The 18974-nt window shown below is 39.2% G+C and overlaps 1 protein-coding gene across 4 annotated transcripts in view; it reads left to right on the top strand.

Annotated features, from left to right (window-relative positions):
- MFSD1 (major facilitator superfamily domain containing 1) overlaps nt 1-18974 on the top strand; it is a 29977-nt gene that overhangs the window by 1730 nt on the left and 9273 nt on the right. For 2 of the 4 annotated variants that reach the window (XM_026497378.4, XM_026497379.4), the window contains exons 2-9: nt 357-409; nt 1335-1447; nt 3546-3588; nt 3894-3961; nt 5653-5761; nt 9810-9912; nt 11810-11908; nt 12364-12475. In XM_026497378.4, coding sequence (XP_026353163.2) covers nt 357-409; nt 1335-1447; nt 3546-3588; nt 3894-3961; nt 5653-5761; nt 9810-9912; nt 11810-11908; nt 12364-12475 — 700 coding nt within the window. Of the gene's footprint in view, nt 1-356; nt 410-890; nt 956-1334; nt 1448-3545; nt 3589-3893; nt 3962-5652; nt 5762-9809; nt 9913-11809; nt 11909-12363; nt 12476-12807; nt 12954-18974 lie in introns of those variants that run through there. The other 2 variants (XM_057315928.1, XM_057315929.1) reach the window with 2 other exon arrangements.

Below are 18974 nucleotides of genomic sequence, written 5' to 3'. Positions count from 1 at the left end.
GTGTGTTTTGGTAGCTTTAAATAAGGAATATATAGCTGCTTCATGAAGATGCTAAAAATAATAGACATATGAAGCGTGATGAAAGTGAAATGACAGTTGTTGATTAACTTCTTAATCTAGATTCCCAATATTTGCTGTATATGCACAAAAATAATTTGTAAATGATTTGGCATGTTTTCTCTGCATTATCTGGCTACAACTTAGAAAATATTAGTGGAAGGGAAGTGGTCCACGGTGTCAGTCTTTGAGCCCCTCATATAAACATTGAAAATCACCAGTTGAATAATATTTGCAACTTGAAACTTTTATATGGGCAGTATTATTACTTATAAAATGTTTGCGCTTCCTTACTCTAGGCAGCTATTTTTGCTATGATAATCCTGCTGCCCTTCAGACTCAGGTTAAACGGGTAAGTTGATTTTTCACTTTGTTTCTTTTGTTGGCTCTGGAGAAGGGATAGCTGTTGAGGCATCATCGGGTCTCAGATTGCCTAGTCTGAAACATGGTCCGTTGAATCCATTTTAACATCTGTAGTCTATCTGTAGTGTTCTTGAGTTGGAATGAGTGGCCATGAAGAATTCATTTATACCACTTGTGACTAGATACTGTTTTACGCTTTAAATAATTACGTGCTATTTTCACAGAATTGCCAAAAAGTATTAGCAGATTTTTTTTGCAGTTCACTTTCCAATTGCATAATCATCTGAATGACAAATGATTCGGTAGGATAGCTTTTTGCTTTCTTAAATATGTCTTTTTTATTGTTCTTTGATTTTTTAAATGTGGATGTGACTGCAGAGGATTCTCCATGTCAGCATTTTTAGTTGGTTTTGTAAAAATACATTTGATATTCAGTTTCTTGTGTATTCAGATAGTTTTTTCTTTTTAAGGTTTTTACCTTTGGACAGGAAGAAATAGATTGGCCCTTCACATTCTAGAATGAAAGGGAAAGAAGGTAGGATTTAGTGGGTGGGGGTAGGGATGGGCTAAGATTATCTTTTTCCGTGTGGGGGGATCACCAGTGCATATAGTGTAATGGGAATAAGAATGTGGAAGATACAGGCAGATGCAGATGGGGATGGTTCCAGTAATGGAGGATCTAATTGATCCTGGACTCCATGAAGCCTCTGAGAGGCATGTGGACCCAGGAAGTTCTCAGGGATCCCAGGTGTGACCATTTTTCTGGGGCAGGGGCCATAGCTGTCGTGAGATTCTCAAAGCTCTTAGTGACTACAAATGATTAAGAAATTCCTGTTCTACACAAAAAGAATGTTTTGATTTGTTGCTAAACTTAACTGTTTGGAAAAAAATAGTTTTATTTTCTTCCCATATAGGATATGCAGGTGAATACAACGAAATTCATGCTGCTGTATGCCTGGTATTCTTGGCCCAATGTAGTTTTGTGTTTTTTTGGTGGCTTTTTGATAGACCGAGTATTTGGAATACGGTAAGCTTGAAAAACATCTCACCTATGGGTAAAATATTATTAGGAAAGCACGGAATTAGATTGAGATATTTCTGTAAAGAACTGAATAAAATTCTGTATTGACTGTGATAATCTGCATTAGTTTTTTTTTTTAATGGTTTTTATATTTTCCTGGAGTTGGATTTTGAAACTTGGTTGGTATTTCAGTTAAGGTTGGGGCTTGTAAATGGTACTCAGGGAATATGGTAACTCAGTTATCTAAAAGTGTAAATTATGTCCTCACTTAGGATCAGGCAAACCAGGGTATGAATCTCATTGCTGCCACTTGTTCGGGTTCCTATTCTGAGCTGTTCTTAGCTTCCTGAGCTTTAGTTTCTTTATCGGTAAAATATGGTAATAATTCCTGCCTTACAAGGTAGTTACAGGGACTGAAAGAGATAAATGTATAGTATTTGGCACATTAATATTTGTGACTCCCAGCCCCAGTGAGATTTTCTCTTTCCACCTTGGGCATTGAATTTTTTGTGGCCACTTCTGTTAGATGCTGAGGAAGGAATAACATTTTAAGCTTTGTCACTTTTCATCCTTATGGTTGTGTATGTATTGTTAGTGGAGACTTAAAGAGGGATGCAGTCTGGGAATATTTTCAGAAGGCAGAGGGAAAAATGACGAAGGATCTTCCAGCCATGTCTGTTGGAAAAGGATTGAAGAAACAAAGTGTTTAGACTTGGGGACTTAAAAATTTTGAAGGGTTAAGGATAAAGGAGGAATTAAATTTATTTTGCTTGATCTGAAGGGATAGAATTAGCTTGAACCTTCAGGGGCACAGATTCTACTTAGGATGATGAAGACTTTGCTTGGTTATTTTGATGAGGGGCCCTGAATTGCCTTGGAACCACAGCAAGTTTTCTAGTGCTAGAGAACATTCAGTTGAATGTGGGATGGCCATTTCACAAGGATCTTGAGAGGGATTTGAGTTTCAGAAGTATGGTTTACTCATAGAATCTTTAAGGACTCTTCTAATACTGGCATTTTATTACTCTGGGGAAACAATCAGATATTCGAAGCATAGAATGTGTGAGTAGGCAGATTTGTAATTGTATTGACTTGGTTGATGTTTGTCCTTTTAAAAATAGTTATTATGCTAAGGGAAATAAGTCCGACAGAGAAAGACAAATACCATATGATTTCACTAAAAAAACAAAACAAACAAACAACAAATGAATAAACAACAACAAAAAAAGAATCATACCTATACAGAGAACAAAGTGATTGTTGCCAGAGGGGAGGGCATGGAGGGTTGGCCAAAATGGGTTAAGGGGAGTGGGAGATACAGGCTTCTAGTTATGCTATGAATAAGTCACAGGAATAAAAGGCACAGCTTAAGGAATATAGGTAATGATATTGTAATAGTGTTGTATGATGACAGATGGTAGCTGTACTTGTGGTGAACGTAGTATAATGTATAAACTTGTCAAATCACTATGTTGTATACTTGAAAGTATTATAACACTGTATCAACTATACTCAAAGAAAAACAAAAAAATCAATAAAGTAAAAAGTTTCTAGTTATCAGGAATTATAACCACTTAAAATTACTTAATCTTGAAATAAATTCTAAACCCTTAATGGTAATTTTATAAAGAATGTCCATGCGCATGTAGGGGAGGGGCAGAGGGGGAGAGAGAATCTCAGGCAGACTCCCCACTGAGCGTGGAGCCTGATGCCGGGCTCCATCTCACCACACTGAGATCATGATGAGCTGAAACCAAGAGTTGGATGCTTAACTGACTGAGCCACCCAGGCACCCCAAGAACGTCGATTTTTAAGAGGGAACCCTGGGAACTTCTTGAAGATTATTTAACAAGTTTTGTTTGTTTAAGAGATGATAATGGTTTAAGTTAACAATCGCCATTACTGAAGCCTCTGGAATCCCCTTGGAAGTCAAGACTTCTATAGATTAACGTTTAGCCTGGGAAAGCTGCTGACTTTAGAGGCAGACCAGCACTTCATTTTTCTTTCCTTGGAGGGAATATATAGAGGTGAAAGAAGACTGAAGAATTATCACTGAAGGACTTGGTGACATACTCTTAATTCATTCTCTTTCTCTCTCTAACAGATGGGGCACCATTATTTTTAGCTGCTTTGTTTGCATTGGACAGGTAAGAAAGTTCAAAACATTCATTGATTATGTAACAGTGACTTTTGAATTCTTGTCTGATTCCACCAGCAAAAATGTGTTTATTGAATGCCTGACTTAATTAAGCAGGGTCCATAAATGCCCGTGTACCATAATGTATGGTCCATTTTAAACCTTGAGATAGATGAACATTAATATTTAAATTTCACAGATTTACCAAGAAGGAATGTTAAAACCATTATAGAAGTTGTAATTCATTATAAGTTACTTATTTCTCTTGAGTACTTTACTTTTTCATTGATTCTACATTTATATTCTATGTTGTAGGTGATTTTTGCTCTGGGTGGAATATTTAATGCTTTTTGGCTGATGGAATTTGGAAGGTTTATATTTGGGTAAGTTATGAATAATTTCATTCATCCTAATATATTACTGTTTTAATGTTTACCTATCAATTTACTAAAGATTCACAAAAATATATTTCTGTCTTTTCTGGAGAATTACTTCAAATCCTTGAAATCTAGCTATATATACACAAGACTGTTTATTGTCTTACTTTTCCTTTAAAGTAAGCAACAATGTTTACCTATCAATTTACTAAAGATTCACAAAAATATATTTCTGTCTTTTCTGGAGAATTACTTCAAATCCTTGAAATCTAGCTATATATACACAAGACTGTTTATTGTCTTACTTTTCCTTTAAAGTAAGCAACAATTTTGAGTGGTCGTAGTTAACTCTGTTTGGGGTTTGAATATTAAATAGTTCTCCAGAAATGATATTTTTCCTGGGTGTTTTGTTTTTTGTTGTATTAAAGACTTACTTAAATCTCATTTAGAAAAGTATAGACTGATCATTGCTTGGTTGGTGACTTATGGACATTTTGCTGTTTCTTAGTGGATAAATGTGCAGGTCCTTTTGAACCCTGTTAAAGAGGCTTGAATGAGCAAAATACCAATAGACTGATTATTCTTCATAAATTTCAGTGTCTGTTCAATAAATCCATTCTGAGTCCAGCCTTGGGCTTCTTGCCCTGAGACATGCAGATGACATAACTTATTTAAGCTTTTTTGTAAGTACTGGGGACATGTAGACATATGTAATGTACCCCAGAAAGTGCTCTTGGTGAAATAGAAGGAAACAAAAAGTATATACAAATATGAAAGGGATCCAGAGATGGAGGTGTGGTCAGAAATGGCCTCTCGGATGAAGTATGTCTTGACATCAGTATAGGGTTTGGATTAGTAGAAGAGAAGGGGAATATTTTTGGATTAGGACAGAGTGAGGAGGGCTCAGTGTTAGGATATGACGGAGAATCGCCTAACTAAAGGCCTAGAGGGGAGTGGTCAATATGTAGAACTTACAGAACAAAAGTTAAAACCCGGGAAGTAGGAAAATTTGGAATATGGATGGTATTGGCCTGAAAAATGTGAAGTTTTATGTTTCCACAAAGTATGAACCACTCTTCCCATATGAACATTTTATATAGCATAGGTGGTGATGTAACCCAGGCTCCTTTTATTACAGGTCATGGTTATTATTGTGGCATACCACAGTCCCCCAAATTAGCAGTGTCATACAGCTGTTACAATGTGCTTGTGGACTTTGTGGGTCAGGAATTTGAACAGGGTATAGCATGGATGGCTTGTCTGTGCACCAGATGTCTGGAGCCTTAGTGCAAAAGATTCATAGAAGGTTGGGTGCTGAAATCCTCTGAAAGCTTGTTGACTCACATGTCTCATTCTGGGGTTGGGACAACTTGAAGACTAGCACTGCTGGATGGAGTGTCTAAATGTGGCCTCTCCGTGTGGCTTGGCTTTTTCATAGCATGATATACTGAGGGTAGTTGGACTTCTTACAAGATGGCTCAAGGCTTCAAGTGTGAATGTTTGAGTGAAAAGGCAGATGTCAGATTTGATTACACAGTACCACTTCCACCATATTATACTGATGCAAGCAGTCTACCCACCTAGATTCAGGGGTGGGGACACCTTTTGATAGGAGAAGTGTCAAAATTTTAAACTTGCATTGCTAACTGTGGCATTTCTGTAAAAGCGGTAATTTTTCTTCCTTTTCTCATTTTTAGGATTGGCGGGGAGTCCTTAGCAGTTGCCCAGAATACATACGCTGTGAGTTGGTTTAAAGGCAAAGAATTAAACTTGGTGTTTGGACTGCAACTTAGTATGGCTAGAATTGTAAGTATGACAAATCTAATGAAGCCAAACAGGAAGTTGGAGATTTAATCTTATAATTATCTCTTAAAAATAATGGGATGAAGTGTGTTTTTGCTCGCTATATTAGATATTGATTTTTTATATATATCTGTAGATCATAGTAAAGCATTTACCTTATTTTAAGGCATTTTTAACCTTACTTCACTTAGGAAACAGTCTAAAAGGACTAATTGTGCATTCATTAGTTTGAAGAATCTAAGCATTGGGAGGGATCTTACAGGTTTTGTCATCTATTTTCTTTGCCCATTTTTGGCATCCCTGGTATGGAAGTCTTCCAGACTCTCCTTGGACATTTCTAGTGATTGGAAGCTCAGTCACTGTGTGATCGGGCAGCTCCTCTACTTCAGTTGGCTTTATGAAGCTCAACCTCACATAGAGATGAAATTGCCTCCACAAGTAGCTTTTTCTCATTGTTCCCACTTTTCCCCTCCAGTTAATATTTCTTTCCTCTTTTGTGCACTAGCACTTTGCTTATAAAGATAGCTTTTAAGTTCTTCGTCGGACATGCTCATTTCCTGTGGTTGTCTAGGCCACATGACATGGGTCTCAGTTCCTTGGCCATGGTGCTTCCACCTGCCTGGGCTTACTGCAGGTGTTCGGTACTTTTCCCAGCATTTGGAACCTGGAAATGTTCATGGTGTTTCAGGTTTGGGCTGATAGAGCACACTCGGAAACAACGTTTTACTTTTATTAATACAGCCTGTAAGGTGTTTGGCCATCCCAAACCCTGTTAGGTTTTTTCCCCTCCTAAACTCCTATGGATAGAGGTTTTTTAAAAAAAAAATCCTTGCCATTGAAGATCAAGGTCCCAAAGACTAGTTATGGCCTGAAAATGCTTGCAACATATTCTTAGGGAAGAAGAAATCAAGTACAAAAAGTTTTTAAAGTACTATTTCATTATATGAAATGTATAAGATACACATGTAATCTATATAACATTTTCGTGATTTTTGTACATGTAAGTTCGTTCTAATTTTTCGGCCATTATAGATAGCGCTGCTGTGTAACACTATACAACTTGTCTGCATCTCTGATTGTATGCTGAAGCTAGGTTGCTAGGAATGGAATTGAGTCAAGAGGATTTGTTAGGGTTTCTTAGAACAATAGTCTCATCGCTTTGTGGGATATGAAAGGATCATTTTTATTATAGCTTTGATAGTAGAGACTATTATTACTTAAAAAATCATTTTTGATTAGAAACACCTAAATAGGACTTTAATTTGTAATTCTTAGCTATTGTGGTTTCTCATACTGTCTAAATTTTATCCACAAGGATATTCTGAGTACCTCATTATGTATCTTGTGCAAGTCAAGGTATATCTGTGGCAGTTTGTGGGTCTTGTTGTCTAATAACTTACCGAAGAAGGAAGTAAGATACAATCTTGGTGACATCATTGTGGCTACTGGTGGTCTTCAGATTCTTTTCTGTGTCGTCACAAATTAGCTCTAATCCATTGAGCTGCATTCTGAAAGCCCTAGTTTTTAGAAAGGACTCTCAGGGGCTTCGAGGATGCAGGCTGGAGGTTACTGGGGTGATGGAAGGACCTGAGGAGGAGGTAGAGTGAACCAGACCTCAAGTAGCCATCTCCTCTTAAGCCAGGGTGGCTCAGCTTTGACCTGATTTCTGTGCTTAGGGTCTTTGTGAGACCCATGAGACCAAAGGATTCCATAACAGAGCTGCTGGGGTAGATGGGGTTTCAGTATTTTTGCGCTTCCCTTGTCCCTGTGCATATTCAGAATGGTCATAGAGATTCTGGCTTTAGCTCTCCATGATTTTTCTGTAGCCTGAGCTGTGAGTTCGTCCATTTTGACACTTGATCTGTTACCGTTACACCTTTAGGCAGTGGACTCCTCACGTATTATTTATATCTTACTGGGGGTTGGAAGTTCAGCACCCTTTTGATTCTCATTTGTAATTTGTTACTTTTAATCTCATTATTTCAGCGAATATTTATAGAGTACTTGCTAAGCCATGTCATGTTAGGCATTTTAGAATTAAAAGATTTTTAAGGCAACATCCCTGTCTTTGAGAAGCTTTTATTTTCAATGGTATTGAGGAAAGTTTCCAGTAGGCCTCCTTTTACACCTTATTGCTCATTTGAGTAATGCTGTAAGTTAACATCTTGTAAGAAATAGCTGCGTGGAATTTGCTACTGTGTTTGCTGTGAGAACATGTTCATTTCTCAGTCTTTAGTGTCTGACCTGTCAGTAATAGAATTTAGCACAGTTGACATTCCCCCTACCTTGATTTCTTCTCTTGCGTTCCAGGACACTACAGTCTCTTAGTTTCCCTCTTGCCTTCTGTTTCTCCTTCAGCCCGTTTTGCTAGTTCCATCTCAGTCTTCTGAACTTGTAAATGTTGGGGTGCCCTAGGACATGGTTATTGGATATCTTCTCTTTTCTTTTCACACTTATCTCCTTGGTGATCTTATGTAGTTTTGAAGTTTTAAAGAGCATGTCTTTGCTCCTGAATTTGTATCACTTGTCCAGGCCTTTGCCCTGAATTCCACACCCCTGTAATGCAGCTTCCTACTTGACATTTCCACTTGGATGTCTAGTAGGCACATTAGACCTGATTTGGCCAAAGCCAGCTCTTGATTTTCTACCTATGACCCCCCAAACCAGCTCATGCTGTAGTTTTCTCATCCTCAGTTATGGGCAACTCTTTTCTTCCAGTTGCTCACGCAAAACCTAAGGTGTCATCTTAAATTACTCCTCCCCCCACAGCGTGTATTTTCCATTGGCAAGTCCTATTAGCTTTACCATCAAAATATATCCATATTGTGACCACTTCTCACCATGTCCACTGCTAGCCACCCTAGTCCAAGACCCATCATCTCTGTTCTGGATTATTGCCGTAGCCCCCCCAATGCATGTCTTCGCTTCCACCTTCATCCCCACTTGTAGTCTCTTGGATATCGCAGCCAGAGCAAATCTGTTAAAATGTATGGAATCCTGCCACTTCTCTACTCAAAACCCCAGTGGCTTCCCATCTCACACAGAATAAAATCCAGAAGTCTGTATTATTACCTATAACCTGCTCCCCCACCATTTTCTCTCCAGGGGTCTCTCGTGTTCTTCTTCCTTCACAGTGTTTCAGTCTCTGCCCTCCGACTGTTCCTTGAGCATGCCGCCGTGTGCACTCTCAGGGCCTGTGCACCGGCTGTTCCTTCTGCCTGGATGCTCTGTCCTTCTCCCAGATCACCTTGTGGCTAGCTTCCTTCACATTTTTACTCAAAGGCACAATCTCAGTGAAGCCTCCGCCCCTTTACGTTCTCCTCTCCTTCCCTGCTTCCCCCCCCCCTTATTTTTAATAGTACTTACCACAATTTAATCTATGTGTTTTACCTCTTCTGCTCCACTGAGATGTAAGCTTTATGAAAGCTGGAGATTTTTCTGTTTTGTTCTTTGTTATAGTCCCAGTAGCTAGAGCAGTGACTGCTTCGATCAGGGCTCAGTAATTGCTGAATGAATAAGTGAATGAGAATATTATCTTCTGTAACTTTTATTGTCTTCGTAGGGATAGGATGAATTTTTTTTTTAAGATGTCAGTATACAAGTAATGAATCATGGAACTTTACATCAAAAACTAGGGATGTACTGTATGGTGACTAACATAATATAATAAAAAAGTATTATAAAAAAAAGATGTCAGTATAAGCAAAGGATGTGCTTTTTCTGAGTGAAAGTTTATTTTATTCTTAGGTACCCTGTGAATTTTGTCACTCATTGTTTCATTTTTGCTTTTGCTGCTAGAAAATTCTAAATGTACTGTGCTGTTTTCAATTAATTAGCATTTTCTATAAATTAGCAATTTTTTTTTGCGTGTGCAGTAATCTTATCTGTGGCTTTATCTTAGTTTGTTAGTTTTTTCCTAGTAGTGTTTTTTTTTAAAATTTAGCTCTTGTTTAATCTGGATCCTGTTATACCTGTTTCTCCTAGCCTCTCACATCCTTTATTGAACAAGGCAGAGTATATATAAGTGAAATGTTTTTTCCTTCTCTTTCAGGGAAGTACAGTAAACATGAATCTCATGGGATGGCTGTATTCTAAGGTTGAAGCTTCGTTGGGTTCTGCTGGTCACACAACCCTTGGGATCACACTTATGATTGGTTAGTGGTTCCTGATATCCCTTGTTTTGTCTCTTCTGAAAGCATGTCATAGGAAGTATGGTGGCAGAGAGGAAAGAACACTGGAATTGGGGTTAGATCACTTTGGTTATAGTTTTGCCTGAACAGTTCATGAGTTCTTGGACCTAACTAGGAGTAGTAAATCATTCACCCAGTTGTGTTACTATTTCCATTTTCTTTCTTTCTTTTTTTTAATAATAATATTTCTTTATTATATTATGTTAGTCACCATACAGTACATTCCTGGTTTTTGATGTAAAGTTCCATGATTCATTAGTTGCGCATAACACCCAGTATTTCCATTTTCTTAAAATGGAGGATTTTGTCCCACGTTGTTTACTTCAGCTTTGTCATGATGAGCAAATAAGAGGGTGTATTTGAAAACTCTGAAAACAGAGATTTTGTACATGTAAAGTGTTACTAGTCTATAGCAGAGGGATAATTATTTCCTTTTGAGCAAATTCAATTAGTATGCTATGGAGCTAAGATTTTATAGGCATTAGAGGTGATGTGATGTGGTGGGAAATCTAGTCAGGAGTCTGGGTTCTAGTCTTGGCTTTAACTAGTTCTGTCATCTTGGACAAGGAAGTTAACCTCTGTGTCTCAGTTTTCTTTTCTGTAAATTTTCAGGTGTTTGACTAAAAGCGTATAGGTCCCTTCTGGCCTAAGTTCTGTTAGGTAAGAGTTGGTTATGCTGGTTGCTGGGTGGATCAGTGAGAACCGTGTAAGGTCTTCTGGAGTTCCCACCTGTGCTTTTCTCTGAGCAGTGGATTTTTGTAACTGAGCTCCATAGTGGGTAAGAGGGCCATTTGCAGAGCCCTACAAAGATCTGTGGGATGGTGAGGTGAACATTCTGTGCCATCTTTTATTCCTTATAGTTCCTTGGTAGGGCTTGGTAGGAGGGCAGTGGAGAGGAAATCTTGAATAGGCAGCCTGTGTCTAGAGGCTTCTCCTTTCCTCCCTGCCCTCTCAAATCCCTTACCTTACTTAAAACCTCTTTTTCTTACTCTTAGATGCTCTTCAGTATTCCTTCCAGTCCTCTCCACAATGGAAAATTTAAGAATTATAAAGAATTTTAGCGCCAGAAAAGATCTGTGCCATCAAGTCAAAGCCTCTGATTTTACAGATGGAGAGGTTGAAGCCCTGAGAGGTTAAGTTCTGTGTTCGACATCATTCAGCTTGTGGAAGAAGTAGAACCCACATCTACTGACTTTTATTTAACAATTTTCAGCTAGACCACATTATTTTATTGAGCTTCTTTTAAAAATCTTGAGAAGCGTAGACTTTATTTACTCTCTATCCTGATTTGCTTTAATGTTACGAGATCAGCATTAGTGAGTAATGCTGATTACACAAAGGAAGGAGAGCCTGGCTGAGCGGTGCTGTGGAAGGGTGGGGCCCTTTGGGCTGCCAAAGGGTAGGAGCAAGGGTTACAGACTTTGGGAAGGAATCAAGAGGAAGATGTGATGATCGCAGAATCACTTTGCTTTTATAATTTTTTCCCTCTGGCATCTGTCAATAATCATGCTTAGACTTAGTTAAGAAATTAGTATAGATTTGCTAGCTGTCATCCACTTTCTTAAAGTCTGTATTCTGCATTACAAGACTAGACTAGTACGTTCTAGTCTTTGCCCTCTAGTCTCCAACCTTCTACTGGAAAATAATATAGTAAGAGTCACTGTTGTTTGTTGAGTACTTATCACATGCTGTTTTTTCCCTTCTGTCCTGTTTAGTAATTGTAGGATTTTCTTAAGTGTGTCTAGATGCCATCTGTTTCATTTGCTAAGTTTTCTGCTGTTACTATAAGGTACTGCCTCTTGGGAACCTTCAGTTGTTATCTTTTAAAAATCTCTCTCTCTCTCTCTTTTGTTTATTATAGGGGGTATAACATGTATACTTTCACTAATCTGTGCCTTGGTTCTTGCTTACTTGGATCAGAGAGCAGAGAGAATCCTTCATAAAGCACAAGGAAAAACAGGTAAGTCTAAACGCAAGAAAAATGAGTCTTTGGGGAATTGTAGACCTTTGAAGGTCATTTATAATGAGATAAGTTCCTAATGTAGTATTATGAGCCCAGTGAGGCTTAATGCATGTTTTTTATTTTTTATTTTCCAATCTGTTTCTACTTGTCTAAATTTTGGGGTACATTTTTTTCCCTTAAGTGCTTTTGGCAGAATTTACATTCTTGATTGCACTTTGTGTATTTGCAAAATGATGAATGTTCCTGGAAGACAGCAGGGAAGTAGACGCTAATCTTAGATTTTGTTTTTTTCTAATGTCTTTTTAAGTTTTCCCAGAAGCTATGTTCCAGTAATTTACTAAGAAAAGTATTTTGTAAACTGAATGGCAAAGGTTAATCACATGATAAAAGAAAAATAATCCTGACCTAAGTATGCAAAATTATGCTGATAACTTCTTCCTTTTCTTTTCAAGGTGAAGTTATTAAGTTAACTGATGTGAAGGACTTCTCCTTACCCCTGTGGCTGATATTTATCATCTGCGTCTGCTATTATGTGGCAGTGTTCCCTTTTATCGGACTTGGGAAGTGAGTATTCTCCAGCATTCCATTTTTGTTGGTGAAGCTATAATGAGAATTTAATCATCCAAATGTAGTTTTTTAGCTATAAATCTTGCTTTTCTGGTTATAGTTTATATTTACATGGGAATTATTTTACATCCTGGGATATAACATTTTCTTAGCTTAAGATTTAGTATTTGGCTTAATACTGCCATTATTTTTTTGATGAAATACCTAATAGTTTTTGATTGATAATATAGATTTATTTTAATGCTTTGTATTGGATAGTATTCTTTTTTATTTCCTCTTTAGTCTTTTGTTTCAAAGCCTATTTTTTTTTTAATTTATTTATTTGTCAGAGACAGAGAAAGCATGAGCAGAGGGGAGAGACAGAGGATAGAAGGAGAAGCAGACTCCCTGCTGAGCAGGAAGCGGGGCTTGATCCCAAGACCCCGGGATCATGACCTGAGCCGAAGGCAGACACTTAACCGACTGACCCTGCCAGGTGCCTCTATTTTTTTTTTTTAATTTTTATTTATTTATTTATTTATTTATTTTTGAGAGAGAGAGAGCACAAGCTGGGGAAAGGGCAGAGGGAGAAGCAGACTCCCTGCTGAGCAGAGAGCCTGATATGGGACTTTATCCCAGACGCTGGAACCATGACCTGAGCCGAAGGCAGACTTAACTGACTGAGCCACCCGGCTACCCCAAAGATAGCATTTTATTATTATTATTTTTTTAATGTTTTTTTATTATATTATGTTAGTCACCATACAGTACATCCCTGGTTTCTGATGTAAAGTTCGATGATTCATTAGTTGCGTATAACACCCAGTGCACCATGCAATACGTGCCCTCCTTACTACCCATCACCAGCCTATCCCATTCCCCCACCCCCCTCCCCTCTGAAGCCCTCAGTTTGTTTCTCAGAGTCCATAGTCTCTCATGCTTCATTCCCCCTTCTGATTAACCCCCCTTTCTTTATCCCTTTCTTCCCTACCGATCTTCCTAGTTCTTAAGTTGCATAGATGAGAGAAATCATATGATAATTGTCTTTTTCTGCTTGACTTATTTCACTTAGCATTATCTCCTCCAGTGCCGTCCATGTTGCTGCAAATGTTGAGAAATCGTTCTTTCTGATAGCTGAGTAATATTCCATTGTATATATGGACCATAACTTCTTAACCCAGTCATCTGTTGAAGGGCATCTCAGCTCCTTCCACGATTTAGCTATTGTGGACAATGCTGCTATGAACATTGGGGTACATATGGCCCTTCTCTTCACTACGTCTGTATCTTTGGTGTAAACACCCAGTAGTGCAATGGCTGGATCATAGGGTAGCTCAATTTTTAACTTTTTAAGGGATCTCCACACTGTTTTCCAGAGTGGCTGTACCAACTTGCATTCCCACCAACAATGTAGGAGGGATCCCCTTTCTCCACATCCTCTCCAGCAATTGTTGCTTCTTGCCTTGTCAATTTTTGCCATTCTAACTGGCGTAAGGTGGTATCTTAGTGTGGTTTTGATTTGAATTTCCCTGATGGCTAATGATTTTGAACATTTTTTCATGTGTCTGTTAGCCATTTGTATGTCATCATTGGAAAAGTGTCTGTTCATATCTTCTGCCCATTTTATGATTTGTTTATTTGTTTCTCATGTATTGAGTTTGAGAAGTTCTTTGTAGATCTTGGATACCAGTCTTTTATCTGTAGTATCATTTGCAAATATATTCTCCCATTCCGTGGGCTGCCTCTTAGTTTTTTTGACTGTTTCCTTGGCTGTGCAGAAGCTTTTTATCTTGATGAAGTCCCACAAGTTCATTTTATCTTTTGTTTCTCTTGCCTTTGGTGATGTGTCATAGGAAAGGCTGCTTTGGCCAATGTCGTAGAGGTTGCTGCCTATGTTCTCCTCTAGGGTTTTGATGGATTCCTGTCTCACATCGAGGTCTTTCATCCATTTGGAGTTTATTTTTGTGTATGGTGTGAGAGAGTGGTCAAGTTTCATTCTTTTGCATGTGGCTGTCCAATTTTCCCAGCACCATTTATTGAAGAGACTGTCTTTTTTCCCTGGGTGTTTTTTCCTGCTTTATCAAAGATTAGTTGCCCAAAGAGCCGAGGGTCTATTTCTGGGTTCTCTGTACTGTTCCATTGGTCTATGTGTCTGTTTTTGTGCCAGTACCATGCTGTCTTTGTGATCACAGCTTTGTAGTACAGCTCGAAATCCGGCATTGTGATGCCCCCAGCTTTGTTTTTCCTTTTCAACAGTTCCTTGGCGATTCGGGGCCTTTTTTGGTTCCATACAAATTTAAGGACTATTTGTTCCAGTTCTTTGAAAAATGTCATCGGTATTTTGATCGGGATAGCATTGAAAGTGGTAGATTGCTCTGGGTAGCATGGACATTTTAACTATGTTAATTCTTCCGATCCATGAGCATGGAATATTTTTCCATCTTTTTGTGTCGTCTTCAATGTCTTTCAGGAATGATTTATAGTTTCTAGAATATAGGTCCTTTACGTCTCTGGTTAAGTTAATTCCAGTAATGTATGGTTTTTGGTGCTATTGTAAATGGGATGGATTCCCTAATTTCTCTTTGTTCAGTCTCATTATTTGTGTATAGAAATGCAACTGATTTCTGAGCATTGATTTTGTATCCCGCCACATTACTGAATTGCTCTATAACTTCTAATAGTTTGGAAGTGGATTCTTTTGGGTTTTCCATATAGAGTATCATGTCATCTGCGAAGAGAGACAGTTTGACTTCTTCCTTGCCGATTTGGATACCTTTTATCCCTTTTCGTTGTCTGATTGCTGTTGCAAGGACTTCTAGTACTATGTTGAATAATAATGGCGAGAGTGGACATCCTTGTCGTGTTCCTGATCTTAAGGGAAAGGCTTCCAGCTTTTCCCCATTGAGAATGATATTTGCTGTAGGCTTTTCATAGGTGGTTTTTATGAGATTGAGGAATATACCGTCTATCCCTACACTCTGAAGGGTTTTAATCAGGAAAGGATGCTGTATTTTGTCAAATGCTTTTTCTGCATCTTTTGAGAGAATCATATGATTTTTGAATTTTTTCTTCTGGGTAAAATCTAAGACACTGATAGATTTGCGAATGTTGAACCACCCCTGCATCCCAGGGATGAATCCCACTTGGTCATGATGGATAATCCTTTTAATCTACTTTTGGATTCTATTAGCAAGGATCTTGTTGAGGATTTTGGCATCCATATTCATTAGGGAAATCGGTCTGTAATTCTCTTTTTTGATGGGGTCTTTGCCTGGTTTGGGGATCAAGGTAACACTGGCCTCATAGAATGAGTTTGGTAGTTTTCCTTCTGTTTCTATTTTTTGAAACAGCTTCAGGAGAATAGGTATTATTTCTTCTTTGAATGTTTGGTAGAATTCCCCGGGGAATCCGTCAGGCCCTGGACTCTTGTTTTTGGGGAGGTTTTTGATCACTGCTTCAATCTCTTCATAATTAATTGGTTTAAATAATCAATTTCTTCCTGTTTCAGTCTTGGTAGTTTATAGGTTTCCAGGAAGGCATCCATTTCTTCCAGGTTGTTTAATTTATTGGCATAAAGCTGTTGATAAAAGTTTCTAATGATCCTTCCAATTTCATTGGTGTTGGTTGTGACCTCTCCTTTTTCATTCATAATTTTATTAATTTGGGTCCTTTCTCTATTCTTTTGGATAAGTCTTGCCAGTGGTCTGTCAATTTTATTAATTCTCTCAAAGAACCAGCTTCTAGTTCTGTTGATCTGCTGTACTGTACTCCTGGTTTCTAATTCATTGATTTCTGCTCTAATCTTGGTCAACTGCTTCCTTGTGCGTGGATTAGGCCTGTCCCTCTGTTGTTCCAGCTTCTTGAGGTGAGAATATAAAAACTGCATTTTAGATTTTTCTATTCTTTTGAGTGAGGCTTGGATGGCTATGTATTTTCCCCCTTAGGACTGCCTTTGCAGTATCCCATAGGTTTTGGACCGTTGTGTTTTCATTCTTGTTGGTCTCCATAAATTGTTTAAATTAATTTTTGATTTCCTGGTTTATCGAATCATTCCTGAGCAGGATGGTTCTTAGTCTCCAAGTGTTTGAGTTTCTTCCAAAATTTTCCTTGTGGTTGAGTTCCAATTTCAAAGTGTTGTGGTCTGAGAATATGCAGGGAATAACTTCAGTCTTTTGGTATTGGTTGAGACCTGTTTTGTGACCCAGAACATGGTCTGTTCTTGAGAATGTTCCATGAGCATTAGAATAGAATGAGTATTCTTTGGTTCTGGGGTGTAGTGTTCTATATATATCTATGAGGTCCAACTCGTCGAGTATGGCATTCAAAGCCCTTGTTTCTTTGTCGATTTTCTGCTCTATTTCTAATAGTGGAATGTTGAGGTCCCTTACTATTAATGTATTTTTATCTATATGTCTCTTTATTCTGGTTAAGAGTTGGCTTGTGTATCTTGCTGCTCCCCTGTTGGGGGCATATATATTTATAATTGTCATATCCACTTGTTGGATACATCCTTTAAGAATAATATAGTGCCCTTCTGTGTCTCTAACTATAGTCTTTAGTTTAAAATCCAATCTGTCTGATATGAGAATTGCTACCCCAGCTTCTTTTGACGTCCATTGGCATGAAAGATGGTGTTCCATCCCTTTACTTTCAGTCTGAATGTATCTTTAGGTTCAAAATGAGTCTCTTGTAGACAGCAAATGGATGGGTCATTTCTTTTTATCCAATCTGCAACCCTGTGGTGTTTATGGGAGCATTTAGGCCATTTACATTGAGACTGATTATTGAGAGATATGATTTTAATGATGCCATGTTGCCAGTAAAGTCTTTGTTTCTATAGATTGTGACTTTCTGTTCTGTATCACTCTTGGGGCCTTTTTACTTTTATAGAACCCCCCCCTTAATATCTTCTGTAGGGCTGGTTTCTTGGTTATGAAATTGGTCAATGACTGGCGATTCTGGAAGGTCTTTATTTCTCCATCAATTCTGAATGACAGCCTGGGTGGATAAAGGATCCTTGGCTGCATGTTTTTCTCTGAAAGAGCTTTAAAAATGCACCCCCCCCAACCCTTTCTCTCATTCCAGGTCTGTGTAGACAGGTCTGACGTAATTCTGATACCTTTGCCTTGGTACGTGAGAAATTTCTTTTCCCTGGCCGCTTTCAATACTGTATCCTTGGAGTTAATATTTGCAGATTGCACTATGACGTGACGTGGCATAGGTTTGTCGTGGTTGAGTTTGGGAGGGGTCCTCTCTGCCTCTTGGACACGAATGCTTGTTTCCCTTGCTAGATTAGGGAAGTTTTCAGTTACAATTTGTTCAAATATCTCTTCTAGACCTCTGTTTTTCTCCACCCCCTCAGGGATGCCAATGATTCTGATATTGGAACGTTTCATTGAGTCAGTGATCTCCCGTAACCTACATTCCTGTGCGTGGATTTTTTTGAGTCCAGATTCTATTTTCGCTTTCTCTTCTACTAACCCATCCTCCAATTCGCTAATATGTTGCTCTGCCTCAGTGACCCTTGCTGTTAGAGCCTCTAGTTTTGACTGCATTTGACTCATAGAATTTTTAATTTCTGCCAGATTCGCTCTCATTTCCGCCCTTAGAGATTCTATATTCTCATTAACATTTTCGTTAATACTTTTTTCAAGTCTACACATCATCTTGACCATTGTTACTCTGAATTCCATTTCTGATAATTTGGTTATATCCATATCCATTAGTTCTGTGGCAGAGGCCACAGACTCATTGTCTTTTCTTGTTGGGGGGGATTTCTCCTTCTCGTCATTCTGATGAGGAGATGTTGCGGGGTTGTCCAGAGCCCAAATTATTGACCAGAACCCAGGCCGTGTGCCCTTGTTTTATAGGGATCTTAGGGATGTGGCTTCTTGATTTTTCAGCCTGCCTTCTGGGGGAAGGGCCTGCCGGCCGATACTCAGGCAACCCTGTTTGGGTAGAGTCTCCGTGTCCCCTGCAAGGGGGGGATGGGGATGGGCACCCTGTGAGCCGGTATTTCCAGTGTTTTGTTCTCTGGTGGCTTTCCCTGGCGGTCTGCTGTGCCTCTTCTGAGAGTAAGAGCAACAGCGGCTGAATCTCAGCCTCTGTCACAGAACAGAGGGATCGCGGACTCTTCACTGATGTTCTGGCCACTCTAACTCTGTTTCTGCTGGTGCTGCTCAACCCTGCAGCATCCCGGGATGTGCGCCCCACACCCGGCGTCCCAGCCCTCACTTCCAGGGCCGGCGCGTCTCTGTCCTTTGTGTTTCTAACACCGCCAGCCGTCAGCCGCCCCGCGCGCTCCCGGAGCTCCCGGTCTCAGCCTGGATCCGGTGAGCACACCGGAGCTCCGTTTCAGTCTGGTGGTGCATGCTCCCCGCTCACGGTCATGGTCACAGTCTGTTTTCTCCCGGGTGCCGGTCCGCGAGCCCCGCCCGCTCCCCCATGCAGGTGGCTACCGCTTCCCGGCGCCCGAACGCGGTGGCTCCCTCCCCCTTCCGTTTATCTTCCGATATCT

The sequence above is a fragment of the Ursus arctos genome, unplaced genomic scaffold (assembly GCF_023065955.2).
Source record: "Ursus arctos isolate Adak ecotype North America unplaced genomic scaffold, UrsArc2.0 scaffold_20, whole genome shotgun sequence".
NCBI classification, from domain to species: domain Eukaryota; kingdom Metazoa; phylum Chordata; class Mammalia; order Carnivora; family Ursidae; genus Ursus; species Ursus arctos.
This window is presented reverse-complemented; position numbering and strand designations above follow the sequence as displayed.